The 13,061-nt window shown below is 50.0% G+C and overlaps 3 protein-coding genes across 3 annotated transcripts; 2 read left to right on the top strand and 1 right to left on the bottom strand.

The window, feature by feature from the left end:
* Positions 1–131: 131 nt before the first annotated feature.
* On the top strand, positions 132–2,564 carry ankrd22 (ankyrin repeat domain 22). Its single transcript, XM_085169423.1, has 6 exons — positions 132–263; positions 924–1,115; positions 1,194–1,301; positions 1,388–1,465; positions 1,547–1,645; positions 1,718–2,564. Exons 1-6 carry the CDS (start codon positions 243–245, stop codon positions 1,793–1,795), a joined length of 576 nt encoding a protein of 191 aa, XP_085025549.1. The 5' UTR covers positions 132–242; the 3' UTR covers positions 1,796–2,564.
* On the bottom strand, positions 2,340–8,485 carry lipf (lipase F, gastric type). Its single transcript, XM_085169417.1, has 11 exons — positions 8,302–8,485; positions 7,683–7,811; positions 5,567–5,678; positions 5,091–5,289; positions 4,909–5,018; positions 4,688–4,824; positions 4,427–4,573; positions 4,270–4,341; positions 3,388–3,456; positions 3,192–3,302; positions 2,340–3,064 (listed from the first exon to the last, which is right to left on the bottom strand). The coding sequence occupies exons 1-11, from the start codon at positions 8,389–8,391 to the stop codon at positions 2,942–2,944; spliced, it is 1,299 nt and encodes a 432-aa protein (XP_085025543.1). The 5' UTR covers positions 8,392–8,485; the 3' UTR covers positions 2,340–2,941.
* Positions 8,486–8,802: 317 nt separating this feature from the next.
* rnls (renalase, FAD-dependent amine oxidase) lies at positions 8,803–12,513 on the top strand. Its single transcript, XM_085169422.1, has 7 exons — positions 8,803–9,042; positions 10,278–10,383; positions 10,469–10,611; positions 10,720–10,878; positions 11,827–12,000; positions 12,079–12,254; positions 12,332–12,513. The coding sequence occupies exons 1-7, from the start codon at positions 8,925–8,927 to the stop codon at positions 12,485–12,487; spliced, it is 1,032 nt and encodes a 343-aa protein (XP_085025548.1). The 5' UTR covers positions 8,803–8,924; the 3' UTR covers positions 12,488–12,513.
* Positions 12,514–13,061: the final 548 nt, after the last annotated feature.

Below are 13,061 nucleotides of genomic sequence, written 5' to 3'. Positions count from 1 at the left end.
CGTGATGCTCTGAGTTTACCTGCCTGTCTGTTCTTCCTCCTCCTCCGGCTCCTCCTCCGGCTCCTCCTGCTCCTCCTCCTGCTCCTCCTCCTGCTCCTCCTCCTTTGTGCCTGTGTTCTGGTGTGTTTAGTAATAAACTGAATGAAGTGAAACAGCAAAGAGACTCTTATTCTGAAAATGGATCCGGATGTGTTATTGCTGAAGTGTCGGACCGTGACGTGCTCAGGTGTGTTCGTGCCGTCATGGGGATGGTTTACTCGGAGGTAAGAGCGCGCTTTGTTTCCTTCTTTTCTCTGCTAAACAAACACGTTTAATCCTCGTTTTAACTCTTTACTCCGAAAGGCTCATGCGCGCTCTTCCGGTTCGGGCTGATTTCTCGTGCACACACCTGAGTTTCAGGTAAAGCTTCACTTGAAACAAACAGACAGGTAGAAGGTTAATGACCTGGCGTCACTCCGACAACAAATATGACAGACACGAAAAGACTGCAGTAATGTTACATACCTGTGTGGTGTGTGACTTTTGTTGCCATGATGCCAGGTCTCTCCTGGAAATGACATTTTTAATCTCAATGAGATTTTTTTACCTGGATAAATAAAGGACTAAAAAAAAAAAAAAGTACAGCAACACACTGCGAGAAAATGACTGCATACATTACAGAAAACTACCAAAAACAGGAAAATAAGCTAATAAGATAGCAAATGTTTTTTTACAGTTTTATTGAAATAATAATAATAATAATGAGAAACTGGTGGGATCTAATTTTTTACATGTTGAGAATCAGCCAATCAGAAGAAAGCGGTCTTAAAAGGGGAGGAGCTTGAGTGAGTGAGATAAGAGTGGATAACTGGACAGACCGGGTTGTTCCTGATCAGCTGATAACACTGAGCTTAACTCATGTAACTCCTCCTCTTCCTCCTCAGCCGGCCTGCCAGGCGGCGTACGAGGGCGACGTCCATAAGTTGTACTTCCTCCTGAAAAAAGACCCCGCCCACCTGAATGTTCAGGAGGTGCACACCGGGGACACACCCCTCATTGCTGCCTGCCGCCACGGTCACCTGAATGCGGTCACATACCTGCTGGACAACAAGGCCAACAGCCAGCTGACCAATAAGGTGCCTTTCCCTGATGATGTCATCATGGTGGTTAGCGAGCTGTGTTACTGATCTGTGTGTGTGTGTGTCACACATCAGAAACAGAGGACGTGTCTCCACTACGCCTCCAAGAGGACCTTCTCACTGCTGGATTATCTGATGATCACCATCCTGATGCCCGTCCTGCTGCTCGGATACTTCATCATGGTACGGCCAATCAGCAGTCTCTCTCAGCGTGACATCATACAGGTAAAGCACAGTCTGATCTGCTCACTGGTGTTTCTGTGTTGCAGCTGCAGAAACAGAGGAAGAACGTGGCTCTGATGGAGGCCGTGCTGAGCACTGACGTCAGCGTCGACGCTGTCGACTACGTGCGTGAACAGGAGCTTAACGCGCTTTAATTTGAAAATCTCAGGCCACTTCCTGACAGTAAAAAGGTGTTTTGTGTGCAGAAGGGGAACACGGCTCTTCATTACGTCTGTGAGAGAAAAAGTCATCGCCTGGTTCCTCTGCTGCTGCAACGAAACGCCAACCCCAACATCAAGAATAACGTGCGTACAGACGCGCAGCACGCCGTGGCGAGACGCTTTCCGTGACCTGATAACACGTGTCTGCTTTTACAGAACGGAGAAACCCCGCTGGACATCGCCACCAGACTCAAGTTCCAAAAGATCATCAACATGCTGAGGAAGACCGAATGAAGTTCTCATTCATGCGGACAGCAGGGGGCGCCAACACCCGATTCCTCCGCCTTCTATGCTGACGATGCTAGCATCTCAGAGAGACCTCCTAGCATGCAGCGCTGTCTCTGCCTGTCGGGCTACAAGCTAGTTTCCACTTCCAGGTTTTTGTAAGACATAAAATTAACTGAATGTTGTAATTTATCAACTAAAAAGAAAAAACAAACTTTAGAAATTCTCGCCCCATCTTTATGTTACATTTTGCTAATAGCTTTGCCTCATTTGTGCTAAGCTAGGCAACAGTATTTGAGAGCTCGCTGTTTATCTGTAGTTCTTATACTGTCAGAGGTGTGCTTTGGGACTGTTACACGAACAGGTGTTATAATAAAAGTGTCGACATGAAATGAAGCGAGTGATGAAACAAAGTAACATTTTTATTTCTGAATCAATTGAAACTCTCTCCAGCTGTTTTACTTTACCTTTCAGATGTTCATGGTAAAGGTCACGACTACTAAAACTTTCAAATTAAGAGCTGTCAGACAAAAAAGGAGGAATGAAAACAAGCTGTGGTCGTAAAATGGTTTTATTTAGGAGACATCATCATGAGTAAAAATGGTTTCACAGCAAGTTAAAAATCGCACACAGGTGACTGAAACTGCAGATTCACTTCTTATTCTCACATCCACATTCTCACAGTTTGTCCTCAGGACGAGCGTCTCCACGCTAAAAACAGGAAGTAGTAAAAAGAAGCCGCACTGACCGACACACAGCTCTGCTCCTACAGATTCAACCCGACGTGCTGCTTCTGAGCCGAGCGCCCCGGGGCTCGCCGTGCGACCTGTTCACACGCTGATCGTTAGATTGTGACACAAATAGTTACCTGAAGCGTGACAGCGCTGCTCTCTCATTGGTTCCCGGCAGAACACCCGCCAGGTGTGAAGTGAGTCGAACTGCAGGAGAACGCGGTCCGTGAAAACGCTTCAGAGTGACTGTTCATTTAAACATGCAGCAGCGAGCTTCGATTGCCTTTAAAGCTGCAGGTGATGTGACGGGTCCGGGCAGGGAGGGCGGGACAGAAACATGCTGCTGCAGGAAGAAGTGTCAAAACTCAGTCTCCATAAAACCATAAACCACGCTGCGACGGGCGGCGTCCGCTGCTCTCGCCCTCTATCGGTACTCCTGCAGCAGCTTCAGCACAGCAGGAAACATCTGCTCCGGAGCGTCCAGCCCCCAGATGAAATCCAGATGTTCCCAGTGCTCAATGTGCTGATGGTACACCAGGTTAGGGACCTGCAGACACGCACACAGCTGTTATCCGGGCCCCTCCTCCTGTTTCATTAATGATCAGATTCGAGGACACGCCCCCGCCGTACTCCATCATCGCCTAATGTGAATAAAGCTCGTAGGTAATGCTCACCTGAGTGAGGAGGACTGCCACATCTTTTGGGTCCGCCAGCGTATCCTGTCCCCCTGAAAACAGAGCGGTGGGAACCTTCATGTCCTGGACGCGGTACTCGGGGGGAGTGGACTGCAGAGGGGACACGGAGACCGTAAGCGAGGGACCAGGTGACATTTCAGAGTCTGTGGGAGTCCCTGCTGTGCTGTGGACTCACCTGGTTGTAGTGTTTCATGTTTCCTGCTGCTCCGAAGTCAAACGCCATCAGTCTTCCTTTGTGGACGGCCTGAATACAGGAAACGTTATTAACACCTGCCCCATGTACAGGCACACCAGAGCAGAATGAAAGCTACAAAAATGAGTACCAATAATCCATCCATTCACTTCCACTTATCAGGGGCGCTGGAGCCTATCAAAGCTGTCATAGGGCGAGAGGCGGGGTCCACCCTGGACAGGTCGCCAGTCTGTCGCAGGGCCAACACACAGACAACCAATCGCACCCACATTCACACCTATGGGCAATTTGGATTCATCAGTTAACCTGTCCCCACTAACTGCATGTCTTTGGACTGTGGGAGGAAGCCGGAGTACCCGGGGAGAACGCGCAAACACGGGGAGAACGCGCAAACACGGGGAGAACGCGCAAACACGGGGAGAACATGCAAACTCCACACAGAAAGACGGCCTGATGGTGGAATTGAACTCAGGACCTTCTTGCTGTGCAGCAACAGTGCTAACCACCGTGCTGCAGAAGTACCAATAATAGTGTACTAAATATAAAACAGGGTCATGTGACCCAGGTTCAGCCAATCAATAATAATCCGTGTGAGCATTTCTCAAAACTAAATATTCAAATGAGCTCGTTTACTGAACCAAAAACATTAAACACAAACCAACAGGTGACATGTGGACACACACACTGTGGACACACACACACTGTGGACACACACTGTGGACACACACACACACACACACACTGTGGACACACACTGTGGACACACACACACACACACTGTGGACACACACTCTGTGGGCTGTATTTGCAGAGCAACATCAAGGTCCCCACATGTGCTCACAGGCAGGTATGAGTGTGTGTTACCTGGGCCCAGTGGATCATGTTCTGGACGGAGGTCCCAGCGGGGCAGTGCGTGGTGTAGACCGGAGTCCGAGTCTGAAACACAAACAGCTCTCTGTAATTATCTGATTAACGCCAGGCGCCCGTTCGGTCACCACCTGCTTCCCAGCGAGACACGAACCATGTTGAGGTTTTTCTCGTCGAAGCCGCAGAGGACGAAGAAGATGTTCCCGCACAGTTCGTTGAGAAGATGCTTCGCACACACGTGTTCGGCCAACCATTTAATCATCGCGCTCTGGGGCAGGAAGTCCTGCCTCCCAAACAGGTCCTGTGGGGCCAACAAGAAACAACAAAACAAACTTATCGACTCTGTAAATGTGACGGCGAGCAGACAAACGACCGAGAGCACGCCCAGCTGTTTGGTCACGTGACTGGTTCGTACCCAGATGACGGCGTCGGGCAGGAAGGACAGTTTGGTCAAGGGGCTGCCCGTGAAGGCGGCAGTGGCCACAGGAGCCAATCCGAAGAACAGCCTGATCTTGCTGGCGAGCTTTGGCAGCGTGGAGAACGCCATGAATGCTGGAAAGGAAGAGAAGATTAATTCCATGTACGGAAGCCTGTTGGGACAGAAATCAGGACCGCCGCATTTCAAAGTAAAAGCACCTATGGTGGTTCCCTGAGAGTGTCCGATGTAGAAGATCTGCTCCTGGCCCGTCACCTTCAGGATGTGGTCGACCACAGCTGGAAGATCCTTCAGAGCCAGCTCATCGTGGCTGCAGACAAACACTCCGTCACGTTAATGCTCTCTGACACCTGCGCAGGTGAAAGGATAGCGGGGCGGGTACCTGAACCTCCAGAACTCGTCCTCGTTCGGGCTCAGCGTGCGGTGTTTCCTGGACCACGTGTTTCCGCGGCTGTTTCCTATCCACACGTCGTAGCCCGCGTCCGCCAGCACGTAGCCCAGGCTGGAGGTCGGCGGGTTGGTGATCCAGTTACTGCCTGCAGCCAGGAGACCGTGCTGGAGGAAGACCGCCGGCCTCACACCTGCAGGACACAAACCGTCAAATCAAACCTGCCGGGAACAGACGGCAGGTTTCTACAGAGCCACGTCTGGATTCAGAGCCACGTCTGGATTCAGAGCCAGCGTGACGTTAAAGGGAGAAGAAGAAGGTCAAGTGAATGTAGGTGAAAGATCACGTGAATCACTTCAGGACAAAGTTCATCAGGACTGCTGTAAAAAGGAAGTGAAGCTCGATGACAAAACTTCCTGTTTGCACCGAAATCAAATGTGCTCACAGAGAGGGAAGCGCCTCCGCCTGACCTTTGGAGGGTTTCAGTCCTCGCGGGATCCTGTTCACGGCCAGGATGTACCCGTCCTCCGTCAGCACCTGGTGCTCCTCTGCTGGGTAACCCCACCTCTGGATGATCTCTGTCTGAACACACACACACACACGTTTCAAACAGTGAGGTCAGTGTGAGTGCAGGTAATCCCTGAGAGCCAATCAGAAGAAGGATGACTTAAATGGGGAGGAGCTGAAACCGGATCATTTCAAACTCTGATCAAGTCTAAAAATAAAACTGCAGAGCAGAGAAAAAAAATCGAAATAAAGACGACATATCACATGACCTGACGCTGTGCCTGCAAGACCATGATGTGGGAATCAAAGACCCGTAACTGGGTCCAAGTGCATTCTCTGAAAAACTTCCCCTCCCTGTGTGGGGAGGCGGGGCTTAGTAACGTGGGCCGAGATGGTGCACTGCAGGACGCTGCTTCTTATAAACGATGTGATGACGCTGCAGTGTACCCGCTGAATGTGAACTTAGAGTCAGAAACAGCTAAGAGAACCCTGTGAAATTTCAAAATAAAAGACCCTGTGCAATCTCAATGCCCGTGACCTGCAAAGTTTACTTTGTCTAAAATGCAAGAGCTGCAGTCACGTGACTGACCAATCAATGCACAGTCGGAGTGATTATCAGTGATTGGTTGGTTACGTTCCACTTACTGTGAAACTTTAGTTAAACTTCCTTCGAGCTGAAAGCCCTGCAGACCAGCGTGGCGGTTTGCAGATGCAAAGTTACAGGTTACCTGATGAAGGCGTGTTTCTGTTGCAGCTCATTCACCTTTAACCAATCAAAGGTCAGGGAGTCTACGTCAGGTCCTGCTCTCAGCTCCATCAGCTGCATCTCTCTGATTCTTTCCTCAGAGGTGTGTCTGACAGCTCAGGTGAAGGCTTCAGGACAAACAGCTCACCTGTATGACAACGTGATGACGCCAGGTGCCGAGTGTCCGAGCTACACAGAAATGCGGCGAGCGTTTATCAAAGTCAGCATTACAAACGGACTCTGACATGAATCTGAGACGGCGCTCACACCGAGTCGTTTCTGTCAGGACATCACGAGGAGATTTTCATATCCATATCGCTATGGTAACCTAGGGTCACGGGTCAACAGTTACAGCTGATGTCTTCAAACAGCCTGATGAGTCAGACGGTCAGAGTTCAGCGACTGCAGTGAACAAACAGTCTGAGCTCATCGCTCAGAGTCCATCAACCGAGGCCACTATGCGAAGAGTCAGGGCTCTTATTGTGAAAGGACAGAGAGATGACAGTGACATCCTGGAAACACCCGCAGACCCTTTCCTCACTTCCTGCCATGAAGCTCCCGTTCCTGTTGTTGGCGTTCATATTAAACATGTTTGTAACGACGAGGTCAGAGTGAGGTCAGAGTGAGGTCAGAGGTCAGAGTGCACGCTGCTCTAACAATTACACTGTTTCAATGAAGTTTCTGAGACAAACAGCAGCGAGCGGGAGCAGAGAACCCGAACACATCGCAGCATGGCGCCTGAAATGCTTCCGGCCAGCATGGACGTCACAGACAGGAAGTAAAGTTTTAACATGGGAGTCTATGAGACTGACTACTGGAGCCTCGGTGCACGCTGGAGGAACTGCAGGTTTAGAGCTTCCTGTGTCAGAGGTTCACTCAAAAGACGTGTCCAAATTTATAGGCTGCATCCTCCTGAGGACCCGGCCTTCGCGGTCTACGTGGGCCGGGTCCTCAGAAGGTCGGGTAGGCCGGAAGTGAGCAGCTGTGAAATAGGACGGTCTCGCCTTCTGATTAGCGTCACCGCTGTCTCGGTGGAGTTTAATAAACTCGGCCGTCTGCTCCTTGCTATCTAAAATATAACAGGACACTGGAGGAAACTCTCGACCGTCTCACTTTCTGTTTAATCAGTTTTCTGTTTGATGTTTATTCAGCTGTGTGAAAACTATAACTTTATTCTCAGCCAAACCGATTTACACAGCGCGTCGCTGTGACGGAATCAGCCTACAGATGCGGCCTCAGGAGGACGCGGCCTCACTCAGGAGGACGCGGCCTCAGGAGGATGCGGCCCATGAATTTGGACACGACCAAACGTTCCAAAGGTGATGGAAACTCACAATGTTCATGTCCACTTCAGGGTCCAGCTCCTGCTGCAGGTCATCGGAGCGCCACTCTCTGCAGACGGCTGGCCCGCTGTGGACGAGAGCCGAGAGAAACAACACACACACCAACACACACAGCATGGTCTGACACACACACACACACACACACACACAGTGTCAGGATGGTGCGTTCGTGGTTCACTGAAAAGAAAGAATTTTTCCTTCTTCTTTGGTTCAAATAAAACTGATTCCTGTTTGATTTGAAAAGGAAGAAGAAGAAGACTCTGCTGTGAGGATCACGTGGTCAGATTCAGTCTGATGACTGTGCTGATCTGTGATAATCAATAATCACAGAAGCATGTGATCAGAGAGTCTGAGCTGCATAAACGGCATTTTCTGACTGGACCGCTGGCTCAGAATGACGTCATATGGACTGCTTCTTATACAGCGCTTTTCTACTAGATGGTGATACAGGTGCAGAATGGAGCAGCTGCAGACAAATTCATGACGTAATGTTAGCGATCAGTTTGGCATTTACAGCAGTTTAAACTCACTTTCTGGTCCCCATAAACCGCTCGGTCCTGACGGTTGTTCTGATAATCAGGTAACGACGCTAAGAAGCGGTTACACTCACCTGTCCTCGCGCCGACCTCTCTCTGAGGTGTCCGATCATCAGCGGACTGCGCCTTCTGCTTTTCCCTTTTATCTGCCCCCGTGACGTCATGAGAGAGGCTCTCTGTGATTTGCTGGCCAGAAACAGGACTCAGGTGTTAACCGTTTGTGCTCCGACGATCAGACCGGAAATAGTAACCTGTGTTGTTTGAAGCTGGGCTGTTTCAAATTCCATATATTAATTCATTTATATTTTACTCTACATTACTTCTACATTTTAAATCACAATAATGATAATGTTGTTTTCAGTCATATTAAAATACATTTTTCTTCAGCGTTAAAGAGTTTTAATATGTGGTAACTATGTATTACATGTATTATTTTAATTAAACCAAGAACAGTGTTACGGACTGTAAGGATTTTATTTCACGTGAACCTTTAACACACTTTTTGTCGTATTTTATGTCACGTAGATGCAGAAACGCTTTAAACGTTTTCTGTGATTATTTTGAAATTCTATCCGGATGTGCAGCAGTTGTTTCCGTTTGACCCCGGGAAAGTTTTTGTCGTCCTTCTGTGTGCCGGTTTCGTAACTGTTCGGACCCGGTCTCTGCAGGTTTAGCCTGGCTCGGTTCCCGCGCTAACATGTCCCGGGTTCTGATCGTGGGAGCGGGCCTGACCGGCAGCTTGTGCGCATGTCTGCTGAGGAGAGAGCTGCAGAGCACGGTTCGGATTGTGGTGTGGGACAAAGCGAGGGGCGCAGGTGAGACAGACAGAAGTCCGTTCATAAAACTGCACAGTTTCCGTTTCCGGTGCCTTGATGGGACCACGGACACGCCGCAGAACATCAGTGACGCGTTTGTGTACCAGAGGAGCCTCCTCTGTAACTCGGCTCGGCTGTGATCAGTGTTCATACGTCACTTTGTGCAAATAACGTTATAGCACGAGTTTATCACCTGCTGAGGGCGAATGACGTCAGTGTATATAGCAGAATCAGAAAGGGTTTCATTGCCAAATGTTGAGCAGGTTTACAACATTAGCTACTTAGTGCAAACATACTGTCATATAACGCTTAAATAGACATAAAAATAAGAATTAAAAGTGCTAAGTAGATAGATTTATATACATGAGTGCAGGTGGTGATCAGTGCAAACATGGCATGATGCAGTGAACACAGCGTAGGTCATGTGTTAGTGGTGGGAACAGTCATACGGTTATTGTTCATGAGTCCAACAGCAGAGGGAAGAAACTGTTCTTATGGCGAGAGGTGCTGGTGAGCAGGTAGCTGTCATCCCCACAGACACCCTCACCTGTGACAGAAACAGGAACTTCCACCGACATCTGTTTACACTCACCTGACATTTCATTAGGTACACTGGTGCCAGGTCAGACCCCTGTGATTCTTCCTGTGCATCATCTTCATCATCCTGAGGCTCCGTTTGAACAGATGACGAAATTCCAGCTGCCAGATTAAAAAGAGGGCTGTCCCCCATAATCAGGTTTTGTGTGATTGTGTTGAACATCATAAAACCACCTGTGACTGACTTTGGTTTGGAGACGTTTCCTGATGCTCAGCTTCAGTCATGAACTGTCTGCCATCATATTCACCTACAGACGGGATTCATGTCATAATAAACACACTGGCTGATGAGCCCGCTTTACTTTAAAAAACACTAAATTCCCACTGCTTTACAAACTAAACACTTTCTCAAAGCTTCAGAGTCACAGGTGAGTAAAGCTGCCTGCAGCACAAAGCTGTGACGGGACAATGTTTTTTTTTCTCCTTCTGTTTTGTGTATTTTTGTTCTTTATATGTTCATCTTTAATATTGCAGATAGTTGCACCTACACTTTTTTATGTTCAATAAAAGCTTTGTCTGCGTGCACTGAGCTGCTACCACGTGATTGGCTGATTAGTCATTTGTGCTAACGAGCAGTTAATAAAGTGTCTGGTTGTGTCGAGAGTAAAACGTGTGGAACAGTGCGAGTCTGTGTGCAGGCGGCAGGATGTCCACCAGCCGCGCTCCCGACGCCTCGTCTCAATCGGCTGATCTGGGAGCGCAGTACATCTCAGCCACGCCCACCTACGCTCGCGCCCACCACAGGTAACACACACCTGTCGCCTTAAAGGGCCAGTACGCCTCTGTAGCTGGGGCTTCAGGCGGGCTGACCGTGCGTGTGTGTGTGCAGGTTTTACTCGGAGCTCCTCTCTGTGGGCCTCCTGCAGCCCCTCGACTGTCCCATCGAAGGTCTGAAGGACCACGAGGGCACCGAGAACTACGTGACGCCACTGGGCACGAGCAGCATCGTCAAGCACTTCCTGTCACAGTCAGGTAAACGTCCACCTGTTGGTCAACTGTCCAATCAGATTCACCTGAAACGCACAGGCTGACTCTGATTCAGTTGAATTAAACTTTATTGAGTCTTCGTCTGTGTGTCAGGAGCCGATTTGTTCCTTGAGCATCACGTGACCGGCCTGTATCGCCGTGGTGCATCGTGGGAGGTCGAGAGGAAGGCAGGAGCCAGCGAGACGTTTGACGCCGTCGTCCTGACGATGCCGGTCCCTCAGATCCTGCAGCTGCACGGAGACCTGGGACAATGTAAGACGGCGAGAACACACGAGGAAACACACACACACTCGGTGTCTGTATTATGAGGTAAAAAAATGACGTCTTGTGAAACACGGGACTCAGACTTCATCGACACTGACACGAATGTGAGATCTGAGGTGTGGCGTCTCAGTCAGTAACACCGTTCCGCCACACGGGGGCAGCAACAGCTGCCGGGAGAAGATCCAGCTGTTAGACACGACCCAAGTTCATCGCTGTGATCAATAACTCTCTGATCACAAAGGTCGACCTGGGCAGACGGGACGATCCGTCCAGTCCAGCCGCTGACCTCAGAGCAGCGCAAACACTGGACTCTTATTTTGAAGAGGTGCTGACTGCTTCCTGCTCCCACAGTTTACACACACACACACACACACACACACACACACACACACACACGCTCAGCACACTCTGATGTTAAGTAACTTTCCAGAGCTCTGATTGGCTGATAGATTCTTCACAACACTACACTGCTGTGTGTGTGTGTGTGTGTGTGTGTGTGTGTGTGTGTGTGGTCCTCGGTAGTGACTACTGTCCTCACAAAGACAGAAATACAAGTATGTGTGTGCGCGCACTTGCTGCAGACCAGCAGCAGCTCCACGTGTGTCTTTCTAGATGATGATGTCACCTTCAGCTTCTCTGATTGGCTGAGAGCAGACAGCGCCCATTTCCTCTGAGCTGACACACACATACATCTAATAATAACCTGTGTGTGTGTGTGTGTGAGAGGCAGCAGCCTGTTTCTGTCTCTGAGCTCTAAGCCGAGAATGAAACAGCAGCAGACATGTTTGTCTGGCGTGACGCACAAACACACACACACACCTACACACACAAACACACACACACACCTACACACACACACAAACACACACACACACACACACACACACAGGTGAGTTCTTCTGTGGGCTTCCTGCTGATTGTCTCCTTGTCTGTCAGTGCTGTCTGTCCAGCAGAGGCAGCAGCTGGAGGGCGTCGTCTACTCGTCCCGCTTCGCCCTCGCGCTCTTCTTCTCCCCCGACGCCGTCGTGAAAGTTCCCTGGGGCGCGAAGTACGTCACGGACAGCAGCTGCATCCGCTACGTCGCCGTGTACTCCAAGAAGCGCGGCGCAGGTGTGTACGTCATCTGTCTGCTCACCTGTATGTTCCTCTTACCTGTATCTCGCTCACTGCTTTTGTCCACCTGCTCAGACGCTCCGGGCCGCGGCCCCTCCCTCGTCGTACATACCGGCGTCCCGTTTGGCCTGGAACACCTGGAGCGAGACAAGGAGGATGTCCAGCCAGTCATCTTGCGGGAGCTGCACAGGCTGCTTCCTGGCCTGCCTCAACCAATCAGCATCAAGTGTCAGAAGTGGCGGTACTCACAGGTGAGTCATCTGTTGTAACCTGAACTCCTCCCCCAATGCGGCGTTTGACTCACGGCCCCTCCCCCTTTCTCTTGCAGGTGCAGACCTCAGTGCCTGACTGTCCGGGTCACATGACCATCCTGGACGAGCCGCTGCTTGTCTGCGGCGGCGACGCCTTCACTCACTCCAACTTTGATGGCTGCGTGGAGTCCGCACTGAGCATGCTCAGAGTGCTGAAGGCCAAATTTGCCTGATCAATCATTAAACTGATCAATCACAACGTTTCTTTTGTCGATCAATGAACTGCAGATTTGTGAGCTTGTGCTGCGTTCACTGACGTTAGTAAAAAGTTTGTTAAAACCAGTTTCAGCTTCAAATTATTTGTTCTTACATTAAACTCGTTAATCACTGACCTCCACTGGAAATAACAGGAGCCCCCGGACGGAGCCTTGGAGAACTCCCAGTTACCCCTGTCCTGTAACTGGGACTGGGACCAGTTTATCAGTGGCAGGTGTTTGAAAGCAGCACTGAGATACGCTCATGGAAACGCTGTTGATATTTAGTCTCCTGTTGGGTCAGAACGAGTCGAGGGCGGGTGTGTTTGGTCCTTCCTCCGGTTTGTGCAGGTCTTTGAACGCCTCACACCTTCTGTGTGGTGTGGAGGTGACTGACAGCTGAGCGTCAGTGACCTCGAAGCTGTTTTATGAGCTGAGCTGTTTGGGTCAAAACAAAGCGAGTGAGCGTGGGTGGAGCTGAGCGTGGGTGGAAGCTTGCACCCTCCGTGGAATGAGGGGTGAAGCGTTTGATGTGAAATCTGCCACACCTTAA

This window comes from Neolamprologus multifasciatus, chromosome 8 (genome assembly GCF_963576455.1).
Source record: "Neolamprologus multifasciatus chromosome 8, fNeoMul1.2, whole genome shotgun sequence".
Classification (NCBI taxonomy): domain Eukaryota; kingdom Metazoa; phylum Chordata; class Actinopteri; order Cichliformes; family Cichlidae; genus Neolamprologus; species Neolamprologus multifasciatus.
The sequence above is the reverse complement of the archived record's forward strand: the minus strand, read 5'-3'. Positions and strand labels throughout refer to the sequence as shown.

Excerpts from the sequence above, each read along its gene's own strand:
- ankrd22 (XM_085169423.1), top strand. The coding sequence starts at position 243 with ATGGGGATGGTTTACTCGGAG. Across the intron at positions 1,302-1,387 it reads TGCTCGGATACTTCATCATG|CTGCAGAAACAGAGGAAGAA; the intron begins GTACGGCCAATC and ends TCTGTGTTGCAG. Across the intron at positions 1,646-1,717 it reads ACCCCAACATCAAGAATAAC|AACGGAGAAACCCCGCTGGA; the intron begins GTGCGTACAGAC and ends CTGCTTTTACAG.
- rnls (XM_085169422.1), top strand. The coding sequence starts at position 8,925 with ATGTCCCGGGTTCTGATCGTGGGAGCGGGCCTGACCGGCAGCTTGTGC. Across the intron at positions 10,612-10,719 it reads GCACTTCCTGTCACAGTCAG|GAGCCGATTTGTTCCTTGAG; the intron begins GTAAACGTCCAC and ends TCTGTGTGTCAG. Across the intron at positions 12,255-12,331 it reads AGAAGTGGCGGTACTCACAG|GTGCAGACCTCAGTGCCTGA; the intron begins GTGAGTCATCTG and ends TTTCTCTTGCAG.
- lipf (XM_085169417.1), bottom strand. The coding sequence starts at position 8,391 with ATGACGTCACGGGGGCAGATAAAAGGGAAAAGCAGAAGGCGCAGTCCG. Across the intron at positions 4,825-4,908 it reads CTCTCAGGGAACCACCATAG|CATTCATGGCGTTCTCCACG; the intron begins GTGCTTTTACTT and ends CTTCCTTTCCAG. Across the intron at positions 4,342-4,426 it reads ACGAGAAAAACCTCAACATG|ACTCGGACTCCGGTCTACAC; the intron begins GTTCGTGTCTCG and ends TTTGTGTTTCAG.